The 13365-nt window shown below is 38.2% G+C and overlaps 1 protein-coding gene across 1 annotated transcript in view; it reads left to right on the forward strand.

Annotated features, from left to right (window-relative positions):
* ofcc1 (orofacial cleft 1 candidate 1) overlaps window positions 1–13365 on the forward strand; it is a 98857-nt gene that overhangs the window by 51009 nt on the left and 34483 nt on the right. Inside the window, exons 7-8 of the mRNA XM_007900903.2 lie at window positions 450–613; window positions 4617–4776. Of these exons, the coding sequence (XP_007899094.2) occupies window positions 450–613; window positions 4617–4776 (324 nt within the window). The remainder of the gene's footprint in view (window positions 1–449; window positions 614–4616; window positions 4777–13365) is intronic.

The following is a 13365-nucleotide window of genomic DNA, read 5'->3' on the forward strand; positions in this document are numbered from 1 at the left end:
ATCCCTCCAGAAAAACAAAAACAATAATAAATTGGTCATTTTCAATCCACGACTGTTTGTGGGACATTGCTGTGTGCAATTGGCTGCCGCGTTCGCCCACAAATATACAGTCAATTCCATTTTACAGTGTGTTCTGTGAAGCACTTTGGGACATTCTCCCGACGTGAAAAGCGCTATATCAAATGCAAGGATTATTATTATTATTATTAAAAGTGCTGTCCATGATGGGGTAATTACAGTGAACGATGTACCTTTGCAACAGCACTGCTGTGTCTGAATATATACAGTATAAATAAATACAAATACCTTGATTGCACATGGAGATTGGTATTAGCCAAGCTCCATGTGCAATTAACTTCTATCTTTTGACGTGTGAATGACTTAGATGTGGTCTAAACGCACACAGAAGTTGTTTCATCTAACACTGATTTGTGTGCATTTCTTCGCAGCGTCTGTCTTACAGTGCAGAGAGTCCAATAGCAGATGTGGCCAAGCTTTATTGGCTGTTTTACAGAACAGAGCATTCTGGAATCGCTGGCATCCTGATTACTGTCTTCCTTTACATTGTGCTTTTCATTTGTTCCCTCACAATACTCTATATATATTACTTAAGGTAAGAATACATCATTGATGTTTGTTGCGGGGTTAAGGAAAGGAGGGATTGAGCGGTGATCATTTCATTATTTGTTTTGAATTAATTCACATTTCCTCCCATACTTATTATGTCATGTGGTTTAAAGCAGCTCGGAGGATTGGGAGAGTGGGCTGTAAGTTGACTATGTACCTTCAGAACCTTATGATGCTATTTATAGGACATCACTAGACACCACTGTGTCTCACTTCACAGAAACATTGATGTATGTCAAAGGGTTGGCAATTTGTTTTAAAAATCCTGAGGCATTGATGGGATAATTTGCTAATATATCAACATGGATTGATATTTCTGCAGCCTACACTTTGACAGAAGGTTGGGTTTACACGGGAGGTGAGAAGTCTGTCAAAGTGACTCCACTCTCTTAGCTGTAAGGCTGCCCAGTCTATAAAGCTGGCTTCTAATAATGACATTTTTTTACTCCTTTTCTTTATTTGTCACTCCGTTGGCATCTTGATGTTATTAACTCTCTCTGATCCTTTCCTGACTTTTGGCTCCCTTGTTCCATTTCCTTTATCCCCCCTCTGCCTTTTCAGTGTATTTTCCCAGTCTCATTGCCCCTCTCAAATGTTAAGGATATCCTTTCTTAATTCTGTGGTGTTAACTTTGGGGCTGAATGAGTTAAAAAAAACTGTAAGACTAAACAACTGAACTGATGAGACCAAAAATAAAAGTGGACATTTTTAGATGCCTAACCCACAGGAACATTTTCTGTTTAGGAAAGAATGGAAAGAGAGGCAAACAGCCAATCTGGATTCAATATGACTGGAAATGTATCTTTATCCAGTCAATCTGAGGCATCCTGAGGCATCACATTCTCTTAAACCATGGATATGATAATTAGACCAAGGTCAGAAAATGTAGTCCTTTTGTATCATTAACAATCTGTCTTCATTGGTGGGTATCGGACTGAGCAACCCCACCCACCCCCAACTTGGGTTGGAGCTCCATGCTGACACGACTGACTATTTTTAAGCTAACAAAAATGTTGGAGCCTTTGTCCATGGTGCAATAATGCCTTTTAACACACTATCTTAATTTCAAAACAGGATGTAGTGAATCAGATTTGAATTGCTGTCACCATGCCTGAGAAGAATTTGGGGCCTCTCATCACCTGCTCCAGGTGATTTCCTACCCCCTCCACCAATCTCTAAAGTCAATTGGAGAGTCCTGATGTTCTGCTGCCTTTGCTGAGTCACTACAGACTGGGAATCATATCTATGACATCTGTATTGCATTATGCTACACAGGTGGTGTCTTTACTCGGCAGACCATCAGTGTAGTTCTAAACTGCTAAATGCTTAATATTCGAAGCGCTAGCTGACTAGCTGTTTTTCCCATGAGTGTGTATCTCTGCATTGTGATAGTGACTGCTTATTTTGATGCCCAGATGTCGCACCTGAGGCAGATGTATGCTGCTGGTTTGGTGTTCATTCTGCAATTGGGGAAAACAAACAGTATCATGGGTTAGTGGCATCAAAGGCATGTTGTTTGCTAACACTAAACTTTACACAAGTGAATGGGAAATCTCATTAGGAGCAATGTGAGTCACACCATGGTGTTTCAACCTTGTACATAAGGAAACCAGGAAGACCAGAGGTTCAAAATGTACTCATTCAGTCAGGACTTCATGTCGAGAAATGCCTTTCTTTTTATGTGGACTACCATATTTGAGGAGTAGTATCCCAAATGGCTATCCTTGTTATAGGTTGTCTTTTTGTTATATTTTTCATGCCAAAACATAATATGTGCCATTAATGATAAACTGCAAATAGACATTGTTTAAATTCCACTCCAGACCCAAAATGTCATCCATTCTTTTATTCTTAGACCTCTTAAATCCATTCTATAATAGTGGTGAAGAATTGTCTAAAACTCTTATTAAATTCTGTGTTAATTTGGAAGCTGATTTTCTGAAACAGCTTTACAAATTGAGATAGGATTTAAGAATTGTTAACAATTCTGCGCCACCCTAAATTTTACATAGTCCAACATGTTAAGACTTGGTGGATTTTCAGGACCTTGTATGGTTAAAATTAAAATATTGAGACAATTATATACTAATTATATACTAAGAATGTGTGCAACAGAGCCTGTGGAACTACATCGCGATGGAAGGAAAAATAATAATTTTGCAGAGGCTCCAAATTCAGATACAGAATAAAATTTTCTGGGCCAGGGAGAGCACAGATCTTGCCTCTCTTCTAAGCAACCAGATTCGAAATTAACTATAACAACAACAAATTGCATTGATATAGTGCTTCTCACGCAGTGTATCATCTCAGAATTATTAACCCAAACAATAAATACTTACCAATCTCTAAAAGCAAAAAAAATCAATCTCTCGTCTGCCACTTTGAGAACTGGAGATCCAGTTTGGTAATTCGCTAGACAAATGTAATGTTTTGTTGTTGTTGTTGTGGAGTACTCAAGATATAGGCTGGGTGCAAGCGGAAACGGAAGAGGGGCAGAGGGATGGAGGCAGACGTGCAGGGTAATGGGGGACAAGACAAAGTCGTTGCCACTCAGTGCTGTACCATGCCAGATTTAGTGTGAATCTAGTAATGTTGTTCTACATTAAATACTGCAAATTATGCCATTATTTAATTCCGTTTGTAAAATGATTGGTCGCTAAAGATTTGAAATATAGATTGTTTCACTCATAATTAATATTAATTTTAATCAGTTACTCTAGGGAAGGCATTGAATACAGGCAATCACCTCTTGTTTATGAAGTACATTAGTTTCTGATGTGGCCCAGGCACTGGATGTACTTAGATCAGATAAAGCATTGTAAGATAGTCTTGATGCTGTACAAAGATTGCAAAATGGGATATCTAACACATGAATTAAATGAATAGTTCTTAAACAAATATTTTTCTGTCATTTCCCAGTTTGATCCACTGTTATTTACTATTGATATGATCAAAAAATTATAAAGGCAGCTTAAATGGCATCTGTAAATGGCTACCTATGGTAGTTTTAGATTACCGTGTTCGCTTGAGCTTACTCCTAAAGTGGTTTCATGTGTCAGCCCCTGAGAATTAGATAGCTGATCCAGCAAAAAACTCCTTAACCCTGCATTGCCCACCTGCATACTCAACAAACAACAACAAAATTATGTTTATAGAGCACCTTTCATGTCAGGAGGACGTCCCAAGGCACTTGGGAACTCACCAACAGACGGTGGAAAAAGCAAGCAGAGTGATGAGTGTGGAGGGTTAAAAAAAAACAAAAAAAGTCTGAAACATTAGACAGAGGCATGGAATACCTCTGGGCTTCAGGGTTTGAATCTATACCTTTCGTGTCCTTTTAATATCAGTCTCAGGCAGTATAGCTGAACCCAGTCATCTAACCATTAATATCAATAGCACCCAGTTGCTGCATAATATCTGGTTTAACTAAGTGACCGATATTAAAACATGAGCCAAAAATAATGGTTTCTGCCACTCACAGTGCAGTGAATTGTTGCAAATGTAGGGCACTGAGCTGAAGCGTCTTGGCTTCAGAGACTGCAGCTTCCATTGGCTGTTGGTGCAACTTGTGACATAGCGTATGACCTATTTCCCGAAAATGCTTCAGGCAATATACAGAGATGGGCTGTGCTGTTATCCCTGTTTTAATTACATATTAAAGAGGTACAATCTTTTTGCAATGCTTTCTTTTAAAGAAAAATGAAATAATGCTTTTGATTTAATAATCATACTTCAGAAACAAAGCAATATTAAAGGCCACATAGGTTTTCAGGGATCCACCATATGAGATAATAGCTGGCTGATTAGAATTCCTCTCTTTGTAGTGTATATAATGTACGGTTACTGGTATAATGTCAAGATATTCTGGGAGCCTTGAGGAATGCGAGGCTTGGGGTGGAAGTGTATTCTACTCATTAGTGTGTATAATGCTCTATTACATGTGAGGCTGTGAAAGGAATAACTTTTAACATATCTGTGTTACTTTAAAGGCTGCACAATGATGGTCCCTTGCTAGATTTCTTCCATCGCCTCCTCAGCAGTGAGGATCATTTTTTGGTACCATTAGATCTGGAGGTGTCCAATCAGGAGCTAAGCTACATAGCCAAAAAGGCAGAGCAATGGAGGGGCATTAATGGTGAGAGAAGGAAGGTGAGTAGACACGGAAGTGAGCTGCATTGAGGATAATTTTAGATAAGAGCAAATAAAGTACAGTGATAGGTAAAATGATGACTTACTTTGTACTTCGCAAATAATTATATCATTCTTTAAAAAATAAAAATGTTCATATCTTAATAAAAGAGAATTAAGCACTTTGACTTTGGACTCTAATAAGGATGTATGCTTTTATTTCTAATCAGTCATGCACTTAATACAGTGCTAACTGTAACTTTGTTTTTGAGATTTAGGCAGATGTTCCCTATCCTCACAGCTGCATGTGGGTGTTTGTGTATGAGTGTGAATGCTTTTTGAAGTTCACTGCACAGTCATACAGACATAGTGATTCGTACTGTCGTGTCATTCATAGTGATTCATATTGTGCATTATTGTAGTGTTGTGATCTAGTGTGCACCACACTAAAAACTCCTTATTTGTTACATTTTCTCAATTTGGAAATTATTGAGATAAGCATACTTTCATGTATGACATAATGCAGATTACTTTCCAATTTAGCACTGAACCAAATCAGAACCAATGTCTCTCAAAGTTATAATCAGGCACACAAGAGAGAAATGTAACATTAAAGAATTGGAGTGTAATGATAATTATCTTGTCAATAAGATTGGATCTCCATCAATAGTCATGTTCTGTTATGCAAGGATGAACTAAGTGTTTTGTTTTTTTAATTCCTTTTCCATTCAACTAACAGTGCTCTCCCCACTCAGTTTGTCAGGTATTGGAGTGTGAGGTCATCTTTGAGACTCAGGGCTACTGTTCTCCCTTGCTTGTCTAAATAACAGCATGATTCTCTCCATATTTTAGTGACATCTGGGATTCTCACTTACACCTATAGTAAGATGGGAATGCTATAAGGTGCCTCTGAAAGAGCATATCTGATCTCATCATTTGATGTGACATATCTGCTGATTTAGCAGTGAAAATATCCTTCCTTTCAGCAGAATATATAAAAAGGGAGAAAACAATTTCACTGAACTATAGTGAAAGGTTAACTTTCACATAAGTGAAAACAGAATAAAATGCACATTTTCAAATGCTGGCTTCTGAAGTGTCCTGGGTTTGTACCTAGCAAAGTTAATTGTTAACCAGTTTGAATGGCCTCTTAGCAGTTAAATGATTTGGCCAGTTATTTCTGTAACTTTTTTAAAGTTTCAGAATATTTGGGTCTCCCATATAATTAATGATCAGAATCCTACAATTAAATATCACCTATACAATAAACTAATAAAACAGAGCAAGTGATTCCTATGCAATTCGGCAGAGGATGCAGTCAGTTCAAGCAGTTTTTTGAGGTAAACGATTACACATAATCAGAGATTAAACAACTAAGCAAGCCTAGAAGTAAAGACAGTAGAGGATTAGGGTTAGCAGGTATGAATCCCAGAGCTGCCTGTAACTGTTTGAAAGTTGATATTGTCAAGTCTTAGCTGAGCTTTTGGATGCAAAACCTTGGTATAAGATATAAGCCCATTGCGAAAGGTGCAGAAATTTGACAGGCTTTTTCCCCTTTTTCCTTTGCCTTAAAATGTTAAGACCTTGTAGAACTGTGGAAAATGGTGAAACCCAGTCTTAATTTGGGAGGTGGTGCCTTTACGAACTGTGTTTTTCAAATCAAGGCTGAAGTAAAAAATTTTCCACAATTCTGCCCAGTCTAGGTTTTAAGACAAAATAGCTCACCAGCTAAGACTGGATAAGATTTGGGGCCCCAAAAGTGCACTTTCTAACAATTGATCAAGGAATAAGATTGCTGCTACGGCAATGTACACTGCATTGCCACGCTACCTGACAGAGGTCGTTTAGCAGACAGCACCTCTCTGAAACAAACCGGGCAAAGATAGCGAAAACAAAACAAAAAGACGTAAAAAATACCCACTTGTTTTTAGATTTGTCTCATACAAAATGTACTAAAAAAAAGCAGAGAGATGTATAACGATTAGAAGAGTAGTTCATTCAGCGGAGTCTGTTTAATAATGAATCCATAGTTACACAAGGCCATTTAAGAATTACTTCCGTTTTGATTATAAAAAGACCTGTGATCCTATATTCAAATTAAACTTGCATTAAGAATGGAGCAGGTTTAAAGTTGTACAGCATTTATTTTCAAGGAAACAAAATGAAAGATATTAAAGCCAAAATATAGCTTTTTATTTTGCCAACATGCCCTGGGGACCTGTGGCCTATCCTTTAAAAGAGCTACACAGGATTCATTTATGGTTGGTACACGTTTCGGAAACAAATGTAAGACAAAGACGAAACAGAATTTGCATTGAATTTTTACAGTCTTTTATTGGATTGAATTGATTTGATTGAGGGCATAAATTATGCAGGGAGTTACTTTGGAAAAGGTTTCCTAATAATTTTTTTGGGTGCTGATGGGACAATAAATGCTGCCTTGTAGCCATAAATGTTTCAGCTCTTTACTTATAAAATCCCCTGTATTTAATATTGGTAGTGGTGGGGCAGGGGAGAGAGAAAGAAAAAGAAATGACCCATTTCATAGCATACTTCATCTTAGCTGTAATTTTCAACGATTTGACTGTTAAAATGTATTAGAATTTAAATACTTTTGGCATTATGATGAAAATGCAATTTTATTTCAACTTCAGTCTCCCCCTCACCACCCCCTCACAAGATCGAAATACACCATTGTTCATTTGGCCACAGAGTCTTGTGATCTTTTTCTAATTGTTTTAGCCATTTTTTTTTGCCAGAGAAAAGGTCACTTTCTCGAGTCAACCAAGTCATCTTCCTATTAAACTAATTTGCCTACATGCAAATTTTGTCATTTTTACCTCATTAACTATTTATCACAGAGTAAAAAAAATTTATATTCATGAAGGAGCGGCTAGCAGCTTGATAGAGCTGGAACTAATATTTTGCAACTGTAATGATTTTTGCATCCTTAATTAGGTGGAATAAGGTTGATATGATTAGGTCAAGATGTAGTATTTTTCATTAAAAATACATTTCAGACACTGTATTCATAATATGTCCTTGCAATTAAAATAAAGGAACAAATGGAATTGTATTATGGTTTTGGATTGATAATCTGAGCAAGAATTTATATTTATTGTTTGCATTCTCAACCGGAGAAACCTGTCTCAGCACAATCCAGGTGTGGTGAAGGGTATCTTTTTACCTGAAATAAAACTATCAATTCACGCTTGTAATGAACACATTAATTATTTAAATGCACTGATGCCGATGGAGCTAATTAATTGCCTCATGTCATCCTTCTGATTATTGTACCCAGAAACAAGCCAGTGCAGAAAGTTAAACTCTACAGCGCTTTAGTAGGTATGCAAACTGTTTTTATCTGAATATTTGGACAGTGATGGAAAAGCTGTGTGGTTATCTGCAATTTTCATAGTAATTCATACGAGGCTTTCCTGACATGTGTTAATAGCACTTGATTGCCCTCAAGATGTTTTCACAACAGAAATCTGCAAGTGCCACATCAAAGTTTGCTCAGCCAAATAGTTTTTTTNCACATCTAGATAATTTGTGACCACAGGCACACAAAAATTCCAAAGTGGTTTGCAGCTATTCTTTTGGACAAATCTGTCATCAGTTAGATGGCACAGATTGGCTCTCTAATGAAGAGTAAGTACTCATGCTTCTTGTCATTCTTAAGCAAGCAATTCTTCTTGGTGATTCGAAGCTGGCATTGTACTTCTATTTGTCTCATCCACTGTAATCTGTCTCACAGCAGAATCGTACCCGTACACATAAAGACTTTCTTTTTACGTTGTGTGGAGTCACATTCAAATAGGAATACGAACATTTAACTATCACGGTTTCTTGATGCTTCACCCAAGAGACACTGGGCCTAATGGCTTAGATATAGTATTTGTTTTAATTAGAACGTATAGTGCTTGAATACATTATTCCCTTTGAGAAAACCATTTTTTATGTCACGTTATACAGTGAAACCTGCCTCTTAAGAGCCCCTTTGGGACTTCCATCAGATAACCTCATAATACAGAATCAAGTCTGAGTAATCTTTATTGTCCAAGCTCTTGAAATTGCATTGGTCGCAACAGGCAGGTAGCCTTTTGAGGCAGGTTGTCATAAATATCTCAGGTTATTGATATACATATTCATAATGCTTGTGTTTTATTTAAGAGGAAGGTTATGTTGTGTGGCATCGCTTTCAAAAACACTTGAGGACGAGCTTTGTGCTGTGTATAGAAATGTGACTCTTCCTCAAGTTAATCTGTTTTCTTTTGTTTACTTAACAATGTTTTGAACTTCAGGATAGGAATCAGCAAAATTAACTATGTTACATGAGGCTGCATTTTAGCAGTTTTATAAAGACAGACAACAAAAGATGCAGCTTCACAGTCTGTTTGCAGCTTTCAGTTTGACATTAAATTGAATATCGGGCATTTCAACAGCAGATACACCTTCCCCGCTGTAAAAGCAGATTTAGTTGTCAAAACACTTAACACTGAGAGCAATAATAAAATGTGTAGTAAAGAATCCTCCCCCCCCCACCTAGTAGATAATTGGGACTGCAGTATTAGCACTCAGGCTATGTTAATTTAGTATAAAGCAGAAAAACAAATGAATCGAATTAGTGATTGAAGACATTATGTTTGAAAGCCTAATGGGGTAACAGTGTAAAACGGTTTGTCTACAAAATACACTGTTACTACACTTTAATAGAAGGCATTGCACCTTACAGTAAATCCTGTGATACATTGAAACCTTTTAATGACGTGATAAAGCACTGTATCAAATGCAAGGATTATTATTATTGTAGTACATTCTGTGAAGCTCTTTGAGAATCCTCCCAATGTGAAAGGCGCTAGCTACATCAAATGTAAGAATGATTTATTTATTAACTGCTCCATGCTTCTTTCTGAGCGATAGGCAATTGTGAACAGCAATTTGTCTTGTTTATAAGTGTGAAACATACTCATTGGTATTTATTCTTTTTGTTGACCACTTTTACTTGATGTTGATGCGGTGTTACACCTGATGAGCATAGCCCCAGCGATGCTATTTTGGTCACACGGCCTACTTGGCTGTGTGCATGGAAATGTTATTTTCTTATGCATTTCCCATAACTCATTTTTGATCAACAGGCTTCAAGCGAATGCTTATTTTTAACAGAAAATAATGAACCATGAGAACCAGCAGCTGAACAGACTTTCAAAATGTGTTGCGTTTGAAATGTACCTAGTGATGGTACCTAGTGATGCCTGGATAATATTTGCTAGTTTTCTCAGAATGGCATTGGCGTTCTCACAAAATCAGAACTGAAATCTCCTAAGTGTTGCTGTGGCTGTTTTCATTTTCAGCGTACAAATGATTAGGTATGTATGACTGTGCTTTATTTTGACATAGCGCCTGGTGCCCTTCAGAAATGTTCTCCTTATCAGCCGTTAGTTTGTGGCCTTGACATACCAAGTTTAATTTACCCCTATTCGTTTGAGACCTAAGTTGCTCTTATCACAGGGAGAATCCTCCAAAGTCACATTTCACAAACAGGCAACACCCTGTCCATTGTCTCATTTCAGCAGCGAATTTCACAAGAGTCCACTTTTCCTTACAATGAAATTGTAGCAAAGGGCAGGAACAGGACAGAGGAAGGGGAACAGTGAGATTCTAAAGCTTGTCTGTAATGCACACATTGTTATGAAGTACATTTAAGGAGGCTGACAGGGGTCAGAAACCTTGGATTAGCTGCAACATTTAGAGTGGGTGAAGTCTGCTGTCCATCTTGACGGCCAGACCGTTCTGTTAGAATGACACATAAATAACCTATTATGTCCCCCACCCATGGAAATTCAAATGCACCTGTCAAATTGATAAAGCACTAGCCCAGAGGGAAGCATTGTTTACATTTTCACTCTCGTCTTCTGAAAAGTGAGATCCTAATTATTTTTCCACTGAAAATTAATGCCGGGTGTGATTGAAGTGTAAAAGAAAACAAACGGTGAGTCATTCATAACTGGCAATAAATGTGTTGCAGATTGGGATTTTTTTTGTGCGTGTGTTTTAATGAGACTTGTAACGTTTACTATACAGAGTCATTACTTTCTAATGTGTACCATCCAGTTCATTGACTGCTACAATGAAAACGGTTAAAGCAAGGAAACTGATAACACCGGTGTGGAGGGCGCTATATAAATGCAAGTTGTTGTTGTTGATAACAGGGGTGAAAACACAATATTCGAAACAAGAAGTTACAAACAAACCCACAATGGCCACTCCACTCCACAATCTAACTTACCTTACATGCAACAACATAGGTGTCAGCTTGGCTCAGTTGGTAGCACTTGCATCTCTGAGTCAGAAGGTTGTGAGTTCAAGCCCCACGTTGGGTTTTTGTGCTCATAGACTTGCGGAGGGCACTATATAAATGCAAGTTGTTGATAACAGGAGTGAAAACACAATATTTGGAACAGGAAGTTACAAACAAACCCACAATGGCCACTCCACTCCACAGCCCTTATAGACACTCCAATGCAGTTCTAGGAAAGCACTGATATGTCGCCTTTTGAATTAGACTTTACGCAGAGGTCCCATCTGTCTGTTCATGTGATCTTTTAAAAATCCAATAGCACAATTTAAGAGCTCTGAGATGCTACCTCGTGAAGGGCGCTAAATAAATATAAGTTGTTATATTAATGTTACAGACAACAACTTGTATTTCAATAGCGCCAAATTCCTCCTCGAGGCTAACAACTTTACAGTGACAAGGTTGGACGGGGCTGCAGGAAGCAGGAGAAAGAGAAAGGTGACCATCGATGCGGTTTTAAGATTTTAAAGTGGACTTGAAGGTAGATAGAGACAGAGGGGTAGAGGGAGGAAATTCCAGAGGTTAGGGTTGTAGCTTCTGAAAGCTCAGCTACCAATGGTGGAGCAGACTGTGTAGTGTACAGCACATTCACACGCATGGATACATTTACATATTCAGTATATATTTCACATTGATATAACATGCAAACGACTATGCTGAGATATATAGATCTAAAATATTTGTATCTTTTGTTTTTCAGTTTGCCTCACAACTTCCTGAATACAGATGCAACACAAAAATCAGAGCATTTCTCGCTGCATATATCAACATTCACACACACACAGATACCACCCCCGCCGCCCACACACACACAAGCAGAGACAGAGAGAGAGACACACACACTTACACACACAAACAGAGGCAGAGAGAGAGAAAGACACACACACATACACAAACAGGCTGAGAGAGACACACACACAAACAGAGGCTAAGAGAGAGCACACAAAGACAGACAAAAAATTCACTTCCCTCCAGACTTTCAATGAAATCACATTGCGTTCCTGCAGTCTTCTTCCTCCCTCCACCACCTGTAGCATTGACAATAGCTTCAGGGAATCCACACCACATCTGGATTTTGGACTGGGCGTGATATATCTGCGCCAAGACATTTTTATTCAACTATTTAGTTCAAGCTCACCATACATACTTAGATACAACTCTTTGTCACGTAGATTATTATATTTGTCACTCTTCATTGTGGGTCTGCATTTCTTTTCCCGAACCATGGAAAACCAGCTTCCAAATTGAGACAAAGTTTAAGAGCTTTCCACAATTATGGCACAATCTTCATTGTGAAGACAAAATGGTCCCAAAATAGGTAGTATTTGGGAACATTAATTATTGCAAAGTTCTCTTAGAAACCAGTCACTGAAGTGGCAGAATACCTGTTTGGGCAGTAGCTAGTGATTTGAGTCTCTTTGTTTGGCTTCTTTCTCTGCCTATGTGTAACTTTCTGGAGTAACGTTTCATGGACACCAGTAGTCCAGTGGTACCTTCTGCACATATACGTTCTTCAGACATCAACTTGGCTCAGCTGTTGACACACTCACCCTGGATCAGAAGGTTTCCTAATAATGCGACTTTGAGCTCCTAGTCTAAGATGACTCTAATGCAGAACTAGGGGAGCACTGCATTGTAGATGTGATACATCAAACAATGATCCCATCTGACTGTTCAATTGGGTGTTAAAGATATCATGGCAAGATTATCTCCCAGTGTCCTAGCCAGCAATCCTCCAGAAAAATTGGTCATTCAGTTCATGGGTATTATGAGATATTGCTGTACACAAACTGGCTGGCGTGTTTACCTGAAATGCACAGTCATTACACTGTGAAGCATAGAATCTTAGAATTATACAGCACAGAAGGAGGCCATTTGGCCCATTGTGTCTCTGCCGGCTCTTTTCAAAGAGCCATTCAAATCAATCCCACTCCCCCGCTTTCTCCCCGTAGCCCTGCAAACTTGTCCTCCCCACATAATTATCTAGCACTTTGAGACATTTCAACATTATTGTAGGTGCTACATCAAATGCAAGGATTATTTATCATTCTTGTACGTGACTGGACAGACCATTTGTGGGCAGTCTGTTTGATCGTAGAACGCATCGCAATTATTTTCATCCACACACACAACCACACATACGTTTGTGCACTTTGCAGCAGGGTTCACTGGATAGAGATCAGAAGTGGTATCTTTTGGTGATCTTTTTTCTCATTGACTAGCCTGGGTGGTAATGTTGATTATAGTGCCTT

This window comes from Callorhinchus milii, unplaced genomic scaffold (assembly GCF_018977255.1).
Source record: "Callorhinchus milii isolate IMCB2004 unplaced genomic scaffold, IMCB_Cmil_1.0 Scaffold2, whole genome shotgun sequence".
Lineage (NCBI taxonomy): Eukaryota > Metazoa > Chordata > Chondrichthyes > Chimaeriformes > Callorhinchidae > Callorhinchus > Callorhinchus milii.